Raw genomic sequence first — 16,228 nt, 5'->3', positions numbered from 1 at the left:
CATATGCGTTTTCTCTTGGGGTCTCTGGGAAACTTGTACATGCGGAAGCCTTTCGCACGCGAATTGGTGCAGTTCACAGCCACGCAGAACCCCATGTTGACCGCCAAGGGCCGGAGACACAGCACTAGAGCTGCCTACATGTCCAACACTGCACGCCGGTCAGACGAAAAGTCGCATAATGGCGTCTCTTCCTACGGTGCTGCTGTCGACCCTGACTTGACTTGGCTCAGCTTGGCTTTAGTTCGCTTTAGCCGACTCATCGGCCGGAAAGCGACGCGTTTGACGTGTCGACAAGCTCCTCCCTCGCGGCGGCAAAAGATCAAAGAATGGCCAAACTCTCCCTATATACGGCTCTGGCTCCGCCAGCCGTCGCTGTGTTAAAGTTAACGTTGCAGAGAGCTGTACCTCAGGGCCTACGCGTTTGCACCAAGAGCCTCTCGTGACACATAGAGTGGCAAATTGCGAAATGGCGAATTGAAGACATCGAGGAGGTCCGCGGGATATCAGCTCTTTGGATCCAACTAGTGTGGTTCGCGGCCGCGCTAATCGGTTCGCCGATTCTAGTTTTACACAACAGATTGCTTTTTCTCCGAAATCTGAGCGCCCACCACGCACTATTCCTCTTCGAACGCCATGTTCGAGGCTGTGTACAGTTAGTACACAGCCTCCAATGAGCAGGAAGCAGCAGATTCGCGTAGAGATGCGCAACAAGGAATCTTCGTGACCTGGCGACACATTTGATCTGTATCTTGTATCTTGGTGCAGCAGAGTACTTAATTGATAACTAAGAAATGCGGACTTCATGAAGATAGCCGACGTATTAAATCCCTTTTCACATACGTTTTAGATATGTTCCGTACGATTTATGTCATTCGTCCATAACACGAACATCTCCTCATCCCAGAATTTCAGGTTTCTTAACAGGTATGCAGGGCTTGCTACGCTCTTCCTTCCCCAGCCTAGATACCCGCAGCCGTACGCGGAAAAGAGCTAGGAGCGTCACACTTAATTAATGCGGCAGTGAAATGACGTGTCCTAGGACAGCTACTTCAACATGATTTCGTGATGCCAATGTTGTCACAGGACGAAGGCACTCTGCTATGGCTGTGGACGGCGAAAGTAAAGAGGGTAAGGTAACCTCAGCGCCCGGCTACAGGAAGGGACATCTCCCAGGTAAGCGCGGACGCTACGAAGGTCAGGTCTTAACTGCAGTGCTTCCCAAACTCAAAAATACAAAATATAGTGTCGCGATGTGTGTCTTTTCGCGACTCCACCAGCTTTCCGATTGCATTGCGTGAACCGTAGTAAACAAGTCTCACCCTGAAATGTTATTTGGCACTCACGTCAGAGTGAACCCGCTGGGTTAGAAACCATCCCTATTGAAGAAAACTTCAGACGGCTTTCTGATCGTCCATCGGAGATACTGTCGGACACACAAAACCATTCTGACGTACCATCACAGAGTTCTGACGGACTTTCAATCCTGCCTCTCGGGGACAACAGGCAAGAATTGGCAAGCATAGCGAAAGATTCGCTTTGCTTTCGCTATGCTTGCCAATTCTTGCCTGTTGTCCCGTTTCGTCCACGTGTTCGTGAACCTTCCATTTTTCTGTAACCGGTCTGTAGCCTAGATCACAACGTTCACATAATCCCCTCCACACTCTAACAAAGCAGCCATTCACTCCGGCTGTAGAAGCCCGTACGGAACCTTTCTTCCCTCCGGGCTGTTGACCTACAATTCGCATGAACCTTTAAACACGTCACACCTAACCCTTTAAATACCATGCCAATGATGAGGACGGTGCCCAGAAGAACAGTCTCTGTTCGAAATATCGGCGGCTTCTGTCCTGAGGCAACTCCCTTCCTACATCTCTACCAGTTCGCTGGATTTCTACCCATCTACGTTCTCAAATCCAAGTTCGGCCAAAAACATTTTTATCCATTTGCCTTCTTTTATGCCTTCGATGAGTGCCAGATATTCCGCTTCACATGTAGAAAATGCAATCACCCGCTGCTTTGAGGATTTCCAGTTATCTGCACCCTTTGACAACACGTACACATAAGCGCTCTTGGATTTTCTCGTCTCATCTTCGTTCCAGCTAGCGTCTGTGTAAACAACAATTGGTAAGCCGGAAGCGGTGTATGTTATTCCGGTCTTTTTGGTGCCGCTCAAATAGCGAAACACTCGTTTGGCCATTTTCCAGTGCAAGTGAGTATAGCTATTATTAAATTGGCTCGGACAGCTTACAGCAAAAGCTGTGTCTTGTCTTGCAGCTACCAAGTACATTAGACTTCCAATGAGTTGTTGATAGGGTACGTGTGAATCCCTTTGCTCTTGGGTTTCAACACAGTCGTAACTTGTGTCAGGGAAATCTTTGCTCGTTTGTCCTGATGTCACGGAATGTCCTTTCACTATAGGCGTTTTGACAGGCTTACAATCTTGCATGCCGAATTTGGCGATAGTCTCTGAGATGTGTTTCTCTTGGCTCAAACTTATCTTCCGAGAGACGTTATCATGATTGATTTCTATGCGAAGGATGTATTTTGGATCACCTAGGTCCTTCAAGTCGATCGTTTTCCCGAGAGCTCCAATAGCCTTGTTGAGCACATGCTGATTGTTCGCTAACATTAGGATATCGTCAACGTATACACTGAGGATGACTGTTGCATTCGTGTTGTGGAAAATGTACACGCATCTGTCAGTTTCCAGCCTCCTGTAGTGAAGCCTCCAGCCTCCTACATTCTTACATATAGAACTACAAGTCCTTGATCGTCTAAGTTTGTAAGTAAGAACTGCCTGTAAATAAGTAAGTGAGGATCGTCTGTAAGTAAGGACTACAGGCCTCAGTTTGAAATGCAAGTAAGCAACAACACCGCGGAGTATGGAAACAAGTCGGAGCGGCGCGTCTCACACTAAAAGTGGATACGCTACGTAGATCTTGTTGTGTGGTAAACGTTGTCGATATCTTTTGTCCTAAGTGCAATTGAAGCGGGTGTTTGAGACTATATTTGAATTTTCGTGGAATGCACAGATCAGGCCAGTGAGCATTACGCCTCGCATTGCAAACGCCATATGTGGCCGTTATGCACTGGTAAGAGATACGTAACGAAAGAGGTTGGTTTAGCTTGTATTATGCATTTATTTTCCTGTCAGCATTTTGCAATTCAGACTTATTTTCGTCGTTATACAGACCCCTCTATGTCGTTAACACTGCATATTCGTCGCTCTGTTGGTTAACACAGCAGCCGATTTCGATTCGCTTTGGACAACTTTCTCTGTTTTCACCTATTGATGCTCTAGTCCTTCTTCCGCACGTTAATACGATATGCTGCATTGCTTAAATTTCCTCGCAAACGATTAGCGTATTAGTAACTGACATGCATGTTGACAAACATTTCTCTTCAAATACGCCCGTTTAATAGTGTTTGGTGTTATTTTCTACGATTAATGTTGGACTCCGGTTTGTAGTGAGACCTGATTTATATGAACGATGAAAGATGAAAGTCAGTTCTCTCTTGATTTATATGCCGGGAAGTCCCTGTAGTTGTTCTACACCTAGTTTTCTGTTGCAGTGATTCTTATAACACTGCAGATCATTGCTGGGACAAATAGCTTGAAATAAAATTACGTTGCAGCACCTGTATATGTCGAAGTTCAGTTATGAGTGGTTCAGTTATGTTTGTATATGCATTAGGACATCTACGTGTACTCTGGTAGGTCTCGTCACTTGTTAGCAAGTGTTGTTCTAGTACATTTGTGTGTTATTCAAGTGTCTTCAGATGCGATGTGCAGAGCCAAGGGATACGCGATGCAGAGGAGCACAAGAAAAGAGAAAATACGCTAGATGTACAATAGTTATCTCACAAAAAGATTCGTGCTCCAGCATCTTGAAGCTGCTTAAAGATTAAGCTGTGCATATTGATTTGTGCTTCAAGTAAATAAATGTTTTAGCATTTCCTCCGAGATCAGTTTTTTTATTAAACATTACTACGCCACTTATATGGCTTGGTGGCCCCATCGACCCATAACGGTTCTGATGTACCATTAAGCCACCACAGTTTGTGGTGGAGCCGTCAAACCACCAGACATTCTGATGGTCCATCAATCCATCAGACTTGTTGGTCTGATTGGTCCCAAATACAGGCTCTGATGAACCATCAGAAAATCGCTGATGGGATTCTTCAATAGGAGCATCGCAAAAAGAGGGGGGAAAACGCTGGCCAGCAGGGAAGACTGTTCCTAATATTTCAAGTCAGCGTGTGACAGGAGCGGATCCAGGGTGGGGGCGGTTGGGCGATCGCCCCTTCCCCCCAAAAAAACGTCAGTTTATACATGGGATTTCCCCCTCTCCACTCCCCTACTACGCGCTCGCCCCGACAAAGGAACCGCCCCCTCCCAAACCGAGGGCCTAGATCAGCCCCTGGCTTGTGAGCACAGTTCCTCCAAACAACGGCGGAGTTGCGGCATAGCAACTCTTGAGCTTCGACAAGTGTGTCACGGCAAAGGGAAGAAGCACACTCATAGCTTTACTACTCAAGTCAAGAGCGTGTACTGCCCTGCCGAACCCTGTCCAAAATTCGGAAACTGGCTTCAGCAGAAGCTATTGCTGTCCCTTTATCGAGTTCGTCAATCGCTTCGCGACCTCCGCTGAACCTATCACCCCCCACCCCCTTAGGGGTCGCGACCCACAATTTGGCAAACTTTCTTACTGAAAGCAGTGATTTTGAATCTAATGACGGGGGGCATTCCTGTACCATGCACCCGTTCTGATTAAAAGTCTACGAGTTTTGCAAGCTTGCATGAAATGTGTTCACGCCCAGAGATACTCCCAGAAGAATGCGTATCAGTTCGCCTAACGGGACGTGCTGTGCAGGTCCATACGCTGGAGCAAAGCCCCCACGGCGCAGGAGTGCAGTCGACAACAGGCGCTCCGACGACAACGAGAAAGGGGAAGCGTACACGAGGCGCACCACGGAAAGCGCACCCACTTCGTACGAAAAACCGACGGCCACTGACAGATTACCGCTAGCAGTTACGAGAACAGTGCACGAAATTCCTTCACTTGAGACGACCGCAACGACTACACGAGATATTACGATGGTCCGAGCGTCGACATCCACGTCCGGTATTTATTATATGTTATTGTCAATCATCCGTATATCAATTAGAGTGAAAATTATTGGACCTTCTGAAAGAGAAACGTCACATCGGGCTTGAGAGAACTGGCTACTCCGACGTCATGTTTGCAGTGTTTACTCAAGTGGCAGTATTGGGTTGGGACGTTATCTCTGTATCTTACATTTAGATGGCGCAAGATCTGGGCGTAACCAGGGCTTGGTGGAGTTGGGGACGTTTGGGGAAATGCTTGCTCGAAGGTATGCTGAAAATCAGTATGTTAGAAATTGGTAGCTGGGTCCTGGAAAGACGCAGAGAACGAAGGATCGGATATTGAACTTTTTTGTGGAGCAAGCCAATGGCAAAGGAGTGCCAAGTTGGGGGAGTGGGAAAAAGGTGTTTACGGGTGCTATGCAGCAGGTCACGCTGGAGTGACGATTTTGCGTTGTGTTTTACTACCAATCAATGGAAACGTGCGCGCTATGTGACAGCCTCCACAGCGTTTTACGGGTGTTAAGTTACTAAGAAAGAAGAATGATGTTTGCCTCGGCAACATAAAATTTATTGTGAATATAATAATCGCACATAATGAACTTGACATAAATAAATAAATAAACATACATAAAAATAATGCTTACCAATTCTCTAGCGCAGGGGTGCCGAAGTGACGGCCCGCGCGACCCCTCAGTTAAAAAAGAAATTCAACCCAAGCTTCATGAACGGTCGCGGCGTTATCATTGGTCTCTCTACTCGTATAGTTTATCTTACGTTAGTGGTAGAAAACTGTTGCCCCTGACCTGTAACAGCCGATGACTCTCGAACTAGGACACGAGCTGGGCCGGTTGATACGTGACAACAGTGAAGACGACAAGAGTAACACAAGGACAGTCAGGGAACGTCGAAGTTTCAACCTTTAATCCCCAGGCAAAAATCTGGAGTGGGACCACTTCGAAGTGGATTATCGGACAGGAACCACTTGGAATGTGGAACCATTCAATGGCTGGGACCAGTTAAAAGTGGAACCAGTTTCACGGTGGTACCACTTGTAGTGGAACCAATGGAAATTATCCAGTGGTCCCCTCTGCTAAGTGGTCTCGGATCCGACCACTTAGCAGATGGGACCACTAAATGCATGACCGAAAGTAATGCGTAGAAAAGCACATACTGTTGAAGTAAATATTGTTTATTCTGCTATGAGCATACACTAATTATAAAGAAATAATCGATACATCTCTCACGTACTAAGTCGCACACGGGTAATCACTCACTGCGTTCAGACGAGGCATGTGCTTGTGTTGAATTTGCGATGCACTCACGGACAACAGGGAACATGGCGTTTTGTTGACCACCTCACACCTGTATTTTCTCAGAGACGATGACACCTCCGTCCATGTAGGTCGCGGCATGTACCATTTTCCTCTTCACCAAACGATCCTAATCGTTATACTCGTCTTAACCATGTTTCTCAGGTTCCTCTAGCTCCTGAAATAAAACACATAATCAGTAGTAATCGAAGCACCACGGTAAGCACTTATACCTCTTAAAATCGGAAGAAGCATTCTGTGCAGTCCGTTTGGCGTTTCATCGTCCGGTTCTTCTGCGGACGCTGTGTCTTCCTAGCGTCGAAACTTCTCCGAGATATCGCCAATATGTTTCACATGACTCATTGTCATCACGTTGTCTTAGAAAACGCACTAAAACCACGTAAATAGTGCACAGGAGATGCCCGATATCAGCCACGGCAACCGAAGAGAAAAAACGACCTCGCAACGACGCGTCAAGTTCCAACTGACGCGCTCTCTCTGCTCCCTCTCGCGGCCCGCCGTTGGAATTTGAATTGAAAGCCTCCCGCCGCACCGGAGCGCCCTCATAATTATTACACCTGCTTTGGGTCAGCCCGTGCAATTACCTCTTTTTTAGTTCTTCTAATTATTTGGCGGAGTGTGTCATCTTTGGATTGTGTCTTTTGGCATTTTGCTGGTACATTTTATGGCATTTGCCTTTAGATGAGAATATGAGCACGAATTGAAGTTACAGCATATATTTTATCGAAGACGTAAACAGATAAAAAAACCAGAAATATAGATCATACGTGTGCTAAAATACATCAAAATAATGGCTAAAAAGCAAAAAAAAAAAAAACAGAAGGGTATATGGCAAGAGTGGACTCTACTTCCCCTATAACGGATCTCAAAGGGGGAAGCTGCCCAGCTTGGAATCTAAAGTGGTTCAATTGACCATTGTGGGAACAAAATGATACCTGTGAGGCTCCCACTGTAAGTTCTGGAACCATTTGAGGCCAGAGTGGTACCACTGATTTCACCAATGTGGAACCAGCAACCCCACTTGCGAATCCAGCTGGGACCACCAAGATTCAACTGGAACCATTCGGGAACCATCCACATTCAAATGGAACCAGTCCAGATTCAAATGGAACCATTCTGGAACCAGTCCAGATTTTTGCCTGGGTCATAATCAACTTTTAATCATATGATAAAAAGTTTAGCGTTCCTTGTCTGTCCATGGTGTTGCTTTCGTCGTCTTCGCCGATGACTCTCTAAACCTGTCCCAGCGTCTAATGTTTACTGAATTGATATTACCAGTACATTCCTACCAAATTTCTGAGCAAACCCTACATGGCATACTTGTAATATTGGTGCCTTCAATGCCACCAGAAGCGGGCCGGTTCATTTGCAGCCTTGGTGATCTCCCAAGTGAATAGAGGACTTCAGGAAATCCCATGAAGTCTAGCGCCCTGGTGCAGTATGGGAGCATCTGCATATCAGGAGAGAGAGAAACCCAAGTGGTTTTGGTTTTCCTTCTCCACTCTGCTCTTTCAGTACGGAACGGACGAACGAATACAACTGCCGCCGAGGAAGAGATCGGTCATCAACAATTAAAAGCTGTTTTGTGTCCAAAGAGTAAGTGTTCAGTACTTTATTACCTGTCCTGTTCAGTACAGAACCAACTGAACAGTTGTTCAGTTGGCAAAACTACAAGCGAATAGATGTAGCACGTGGCTTTAAGTTTCAGAATCACGACAACAGTAGTATAGAGGGGACCGCTATAAGAACATCCTTTTTCTAATCTAAGGATTAGAACTGGCTTGTGTTGGATTAGAAATTCCTAGAATTCTAGGAATTTCTAATCCAACACAAGCCAGTTCTAATCCTTCTGGTTGGTGGCCCCACTTTGATTGACAGGCCCCTTTTTGGCTCCACCGCTTCACACTGATTGGTTCAAAATGACCCCACCACTTTGATTGACAGGCCCCCTTTTGGCTCCGCCCACTTCATGCAAATTGACCCCTCCAAACCTACTGATTGCTGATTGATCCATCCACTTCGCGCTGAGTGGCTAGGACAGCTGATCGGCCAACCCAGTGACCTCGCTATGGCTCTATCTTAGACAGACAAAAGGAACACATTGCAATGTTTATTGAGTACATCATGGCTGTCTTGGAGAGATTGATTCCTTTGATGGTGGGCATGGTTCCTCGGAAGTGACAAATCATGTAGGTGCCTCTGGGACAGCGGCTAAGAAAAGCTTCATCCTCCGTGAGTTGACACATTCCACGTGCACTGGACGCTCTCGTCCAGTAGTTGAAGGCACGTGTGCAGCGATCCAGTAGCGTTCTTGTCCAGCTTAATGTCGGACCACATAGGTACCACATGCCAATCTGTGATAGTCAAGATATCACCAGGGCATTCATGCGAGTAGGTGTGCTTATCCTTCTCGAGCTTCATGCGTCTTCAGTTGCAGGGCTCCAGCGCCAGCGTGCATGAGACGAGCGAGAAGAGAACGAGGTACCATATCCTTCCACTGGTCCAACTGACGCTACTCCCTCTCATCTTCTGCATTATCTGAGGAGAGAAAGAATGCCCAGTTAAATCACGCTATCTCCGTCATACACTCAAGCTTACCATATTCGCAGCTTTCATATGGGTAGGAGTCGACGTCATTGTAGAGGTATCGTTTGTCGTCGTACGCCATCAGACTTCTTTTCACATTTCTCATGGTGTACATGCACTGTTTCTTTCCAACGATTGAAACTTGTTCATTCGATACGCTCATGTGATTGAACAAGGTATTGCAGTACGTCTCATGGAGGAGGTGCTTGCGTACAATATTCTTTTTGACCCCTTTAGCTCTTGCAATTTGCCTTCCTCCAGCTAATTTGATGAAGTACATTTTAGCTTTTAAACAGACTACTTCCTCAATAGGTACACTACAAGTTTCGCTTTTGAAGCCCCAAGCCTTCCATGATTCTTTTCACTGTACAGTGGATGATCCCGATCGAAGGAAGACAAATCTAAGTGGTCGTCGGCAATCGCTCGTAACTGATCTTCGTAGTCCTTGCAGAACAGGCCAAGGATCAGAGAATCCGTGTCAGAGTAACAGGTAATCACCGGACAAGTGAGCTTACTCAGCAAGGTTTCATAGTAGAATGAGTACATGGTTAATTTACTCAGTTCCAAAATCGTAAACCCAATCTGGAGCAGGAAATCGCATCGCACTTTTCTTTTGCGCATTTCGTACATGACACAATCAGGGGACAAAATTTCCATCCTCACGCATTCCGCTCGACTCCCGAGGCGACTCGCCGTCTCCTCATCGAAGGCTACTCGAATATCACGACTACTCGAATATGTTAAATTTATTTAGAAGTGTTCTCCCAAAGACTGCATTATTTGAGAGTTTGTAGAAGTTTTTTTCGAATGTCGTGCCTGAGGCAACACGTCTGGCAACATTGTCCTCAATGTAGGGACGCAGGAATGGCACCTGGCGAAATTTTAGAATTCTGTGAATTTTTGTCACCCTCATGCCTAATCTACAATAGAGTGCGAGCAGCGTGTAATGAACGACGTACTCGACTTTGTCCTTGCACATAAGCAACAGCTTTTTGCTGTTAGCAGGCTGATACATTAATTATTCGAGAAGCCCTCGCTGGAATGGCGAGAGCCATTCCTTTGAGACGACTGCCTTCTCAGGAGCCAGGGGAAAGTACCGTGTCAGTGCGTGGATAGATTTTGGATACTCCAAGTCACATACATACACGTAGCCAACGTCTGAATCAGTGGGGTGACGCATAAAATCCACGGAGGTAAAATCCTCGACCCATTTGAAATCACCAACGGGGAGGTGCTTTATCATACTGAATCCGTAAAGATTGTTGCAATCTATGTATGATATATACACCTCCTATTTATCGGGATCATAGCCACTACAAAGAGGGTTGTTAGCCTGCAAATGACGCCTGCTCGCCTGAGAGACCCCGCCTCTAACGCCCGATTCGATGGTTCTGTACATGTCCTCATCGATTTTTAACTCCAATTTTGCCTGCGTGTAATTTAGAGCGCATTGCCACGAATAGGATGCCAGAGAAACACAATGAAGCAATTCCAATTCGCGCGCGCTGTAGCACAGACGTCGGAAGTGCTGCATCACGTCCGCATGTAATAAGGCATCCGTTTTCAAGTACAGTGCATTATAATCTCTCAAATTTGAGCATCCTAAATGTTCAAATACGAGCAACGCATACTGGTAGTCTTCCTCACTTATATCCTCCCCCGTGAGATCGTTTCGAAAGGAGGATTTTTCTGGCAAGGCCAATTCATCATACACTGCAAAAGAACTGACATGGCTGTACGGGAATACACCTTTACGAAGCAAAATTTCGTAGTCGTTTCCAAATGCCTGCTTCAAACATTGGAATGCCTCTGCACCACCCATGGATTTGACGGTTTCCACGAGCTCCCCCAGTGACGAATTTAGATATTGCATGGTATCTCTAAACAGGAAGGTGCCAATTTCGAACGAACGGATTTTTTCCATGGAGCTGGCCACAATGAAGGGAGGTCGCTTCCACCCAAGAATGTGAAATTCCCGCAGCAGCCCGGCCAAATCGTAAGACAAATTGTGTACCATGATCGGCAATTTTTCCCTCGTCGTGCACGCGACGTTACAGGGGTTACACAATGTCGCGATATAATTTGTCTCGCCCGCACTACAATGCTTTGAATGGTCGTGATGCCGGACACGGGGTAGATCTTCGGTAAACTCCTGTTTACAGTACGCACAGTGGGTAGCAGCTCTGTGCTCAGCGTATAGCTCATCATTCAGCACCATTGGGGCGGGGCAAGTGTTCAGGGCGATCATCTCATCCCGTATTTCCATCAATGCTCTCACGCACTGCCTCGCAGCATCTTCCCCATGGTGTGTCCTGATGCACATCACCTTTGAGTCGTGGGTGCGCACAAGCACAGCACAGAAGCTAGAGGTAATGTGACGTTGCATGGCAACATCACTGGGTGCGAGTACGCTCTCCGTGTCCAACGCAACGACGTAGTTGTACTGCTGCATGTACTGTATTTTAGTACAATTCTACAAAATTTTCTCCGGGTTCACAAAATTCTAATAGGATTTCGTTCACGTCCGCGCAAAGGCATCGATGTTTCGCCATGCTCTTTTCCTCATTAAAAGAGCGAGTGCAACGTTCGCATACGAAACGCGTGTTCTTTCTCGTCAACAAACGCTCGAGGGACTTAATTCCGAAAGAATGCTCGTCAACTTCCAATAAGTGAATTTTCTTTTCGCTTTCCAATTTTGAGGGTCGTGACACGTGCACTCCCTGATGGACGTACGCGTACACGTACACAGATATCCTATTTTTCTCTTCGAACTCGTCCAGATCAGAGAATGATACAGGGAAGCGGGTCGGCCACCAGTAATCTGCTGCATAATTTTCACATTTTTTCCACGAATTCCTTTCCTGTGGATGCAGGAGAGCGAGTGTATTGTATTTAAAACATTCACCCTCCTTGCGTGCTGGTAAATGGATATTCGTTAACACGTTCCTGCATTTAGCCAAATTTGTGGGAAGTGCACCCTCGCATTCAAACTTTTTAGTTTTCACAGCGGAAATACACATTTGAACTTTTTGGACATCAGTGGATACAAACCCACTGCCCTCGCGCTGGTAATTTTCAATGCGCCCGGTGGATTCCTGAATCACATCCGTCAAAGTATTTGTGATAGCTCCGTCGCTGTGAACTTCGCGAGCAAGCGCCATAAAATGAACTATGTGTGCGGTTACATCCCCTCGATTTTCTTTCATCATTAGAAAGTCAGAACAAATGCAAAACCTAAAGGGTATTCTTTGTGCTCGCAAAATAGCAATTATATTGTGGAGGTGGTTCATTAAATATTGTCGCAAGTCCTCTACTCCCTGATCGTGAACAGATGCCAATAGCACAAACGCTTTGACGATACCTCGAAATGCGCTATCAGTTTGAAAGAAAGGCAGGAAGGAAATGTCCACATAGGGATGTGATCGCTCGACGTGAGCATGCAATGTGGCAGGTGAAATGTCTGGAGAAGATGGTAAATTCTCTTCCAATGGCTCATCATCCATGATATCATGAGGATCAAAAAAGCAGAACAAACAACTGAAAAAAAAAGAAGAAACACTAAGAAAACGTGCACCACAGAGCGTGGATGAAAAATACTTACTTTTGAAGCGAGCTCCGCACACTCCCGAAGCGATGCGAAGACTGCTGCCTCTTTACACATCCTCCCCACTTATATAGCGGCGATCTCGCTGCATGCCCCAACATGCACGGGTGCGAGGAGTCGTCATAGCCTAAAAATAACTCGCTCTGCATGTTCAAGGTCGCAGCTTGCCCTTGGCTTCACGTAATGCTCCGTCCGCCTACACCATTGCCGCACCTGAGCGCAAAGTTCGCGCTCTCATCACATGTCATTCCGACATGCAAGTCGCTTCCATGAGCATGCACACAACCATCCCTTTTTGTTCACAGTGGCTATGGAATTTCAATAACATTACTTAAATGAAACAAATTACAGTGAAATGCAGATTCATCTCAGACAGGAATTTCTACCCTCAGCGTTAAACCGTCAGATACCAGCATTTCTGCTCGAATAGCAAAATAGCTATGACTTCAAATATTAAAGCTAACAAACTACCATCAACTGACAAAACACCCATTTCTCCTATCAGATAATTATTGCATAATGCTACATACAGTCGCATTGTCCCTGCGTAAAGAAACCACAGGACAAGGGTACACAAATTCACTTAAGCGATGAGGGAAAAGGCTTAAGACCTCAGGAATAATCGCAGAGTCACCACACATCGCTACGCGGCTAGCACAAGATAACAACAAGATACTAGCGGCGGGTAAAATCGTAACACTGCTAAACAAGTCCCAACATGCCATGATGACGTCACAAACCAAGAAAAAAGCACACACGCGCGCGCACACAGCAGCTCAGGAATGCACAAGAAGAGGTGCTTTATTGGAATTTCTACTCCTGGCTCAGACATCAACATTTCTGCTCAAATACCCATAACTGCAAGATTAAGTACTGCTTACTTCATCGAGCACCCAACAAAATCAACCAAACAAACAAAAACAAACAAACCCACTTTCCGTGATAGAACACTATTCAGCTTTATTACCAAGTGATTTTCTTCTGCTTTAGCAGTGAAAGAAAAAGAGCCATGAAAAATTACACGTACTTTTGCTTGAATAGCTATAACTGCAAAAAAAAAAAAAAAAAACGAAGCACATGCTAATAAACGGAGAAAAAGGCACCCATTTCTGCTATCAGATAATTATTGCATAATGCTACATACACAGTCGCGTCGTCCCTGTGTAAAGAAAGCACAGGACAAGGGTACACAAATCGAATTGGGAAAATCACTTCTACTCGCACAGCATAATACGATATACGCTGATTTTTTTCTACGGGCGAAAATTGCAATAAGAAGCCACTGCTATGCAAGTGCAACAACCCTTATTTTTAAACCAACATTTCATGCAATACCACATAAATTTATCACTCGAGTCACACGAAAAGGCATACACAATTTACTTACTGGTTAAGTGGGGTCACAGTTGCACACACACACACAACACAGACACAACGAGCGACATTGAAAAATAAGAAATTACACGCACTTCTGCTCGAATAGCAAAGTGTAAAGCATGACAAAACACATTTTCTACCACCAGAAAATTATTAAACAGAATAATACAATATTCGCAAAAATTAAGCTTGTGTGGCAAACACACAACCTGAGGAACACACCCATTCACATCTGCTTTCTCAATTTGTTATACAGGCGTGAGCGATTCGATAAGAATATAAAGCAAGCTGCTTGGAGAAAGCATATATCATGTGCAGCGCGGTCTACCCTATTGAAAATGCGATAAACCTTATTTAAAAAAAAAAAAAATCACAGTCGGCATAATATACGGCAATATCGGCAATATCACTGAAGTCAAACACATTGAACTTACTTGTCAAGTGGGGTCCCAGCTGCACAAACGCGCACGCACGCTCACACATTTGTAGTGCCTCACAACGAGCAAAAACCCGAGGTCTATTCACAGCCACATAAATTCATATTATTCCTCACGTCAATAATTATCGAGCCATCGTCAAAACGGGGAACACGCATATGCCAATGCGAAACAATAGGCCTTCGCGCCGGATGTAATACGATATCGCCAGTCGACCGTCCCAAAGCAAAAAAGAAACACAGCATCTCAGGAATGCATGTTGCCTATACATCCAAGAACAGCGTGCAGCAATTATAACACAGAATGAGATTCATTTCTTTGTACTTTTGTTTGCTTGCATATAAATATTTCACAAGAAATATTACAGAGTGTAAAAGGAGAACAGCATTCGCTACACCCTGTAGCTCTTATCATTTTTAAACAAACCAGTTTTCATAACCACACTACCATTCACTAAATAGGGGGTCACTAATGATTCAAATAAGATAAAATATCATTCCATCATCATGATTGCAAACTTCACGCAAGAATAAACAACTGCTGCGCGTCGTATTTTTCTTATAAGAAACACCAAATCTCGCCGTGTTAAACACCAACAGCAACGATTTTTTTGTATTTTGTATTTATTTTTGTCGTTTCCAGCAGCTCATTACTTTGTGCGAGTCATTAAAAATTTCTGATCTGCTGCTGTTAAAGTGAGGGCGATGAGTTGCGGGTATTAACACAACTTTTTGTTTGTGTTCGTTCACGTAACTGTTTGCTTCTAACTTCCTGTTTACCGCACGTAGCAGCTGTACGTAATTCATACAGAGAAATGTACGCCGTAACACACGGCGTACGCTTGACATTTCGTTTGACCGTTCTACGTTTGTATCGGAATCTGCAAACAGCTGCTTCCTGAATTCAACACAAACATCATTTCGCAGAGTTCGTAATTGCAATCTCAGTTTCGGCACGAATTCTAAAGTTGAATACTTTTTTTACTCTCATTAATTTTCCTACCTGTTTACTTTTTGCCCCATCGCTGTTACAGGCAGGGCCTCGAGGTTGTTAAGGACCCACCAAAAGGCCCTTGGACAAAACATCTGAAAAATTTTCCAATTGGTTTTTGTGAAAAATCTATTCTAGAACACGAAAACGCTGTGGGCGCAGTAAAGAACTATGCACAAGGATAACACAGTACTGTGTGGTGCCTGGAAGAAATATTCCCAAATTTTATACAAAAACCTGTTCTAACCTTGTGTTCAAGGGACAACAAGCTGACTCCACTTGCATTTCATAACTCGTGTTAGTTTTACCCGCATGTGCCCTGCAGGCTCACTTCGTAACAGTCACGTTAAAATAACATGTAGCAGCCGACAGGCTCGCTGTCATTATTACTTTTTCGAAAATCGACTTCCTTTGCGGCCCCCACATCTTACAGACACACGCCGTGCCAGACCGATCACGTGAACCTGCGAGGCAGACAATTTCTTGGAACTCGCGGGGCCGCATGGCATGCGTGGTCTGGCTCCCGGAAGCCGTGTAACATGACTCTCGGTTTGCGCTTTCCAGGGAGGCTGTCTGGACTGAGGCTCCGAAGGAAGAGGATACTACAATAAACACGGTTCATAATGTAAAGAAGTTTTCTCTCTTCTGTGACTCCAAATTCTCTATCCTGAAACTCTTGACGCTCTATACTTCGCAATAAATTGGTGACTCCGGACTTCGAACTTGTGCACCTTCTCTACACGCTTCTCTGCTCATCGTCGTCCGCCCTGTGATACTTGATACTCCACTTCGC

At 45.2% G+C, this 16,228-nt stretch overlaps 1 protein-coding gene across 1 annotated transcript in view; it reads left to right on the top strand.

Moving 5' to 3' along the window:
- LOC135397915 (uncharacterized) overlaps positions 1–16,228 on the top strand; it is a 420,422-nt gene that overhangs the window by 189,976 nt on the left and 214,218 nt on the right. Inside the window, exons 7-8 of the mRNA XM_064629413.1 lie at positions 1,084–1,173; positions 4,875–5,126. Of these exons, the coding sequence (XP_064485483.1) occupies positions 1,084–1,173; positions 4,875–5,126 (342 nt within the window). The remainder of the gene's footprint in view (positions 1–1,083; positions 1,174–4,874; positions 5,127–16,228) is intronic.

Source organism: Ornithodoros turicata, chromosome 6 (assembly GCF_037126465.1).
Source record: "Ornithodoros turicata isolate Travis chromosome 6, ASM3712646v1, whole genome shotgun sequence".
In the NCBI taxonomy this organism is placed as follows: Eukaryota; Metazoa; Arthropoda; class Arachnida; order Ixodida; family Argasidae; genus Ornithodoros; species Ornithodoros turicata.
Note: the sequence above shows the minus strand (reverse complement) of the source record. Positions and strands in the feature narration are given on the sequence as shown.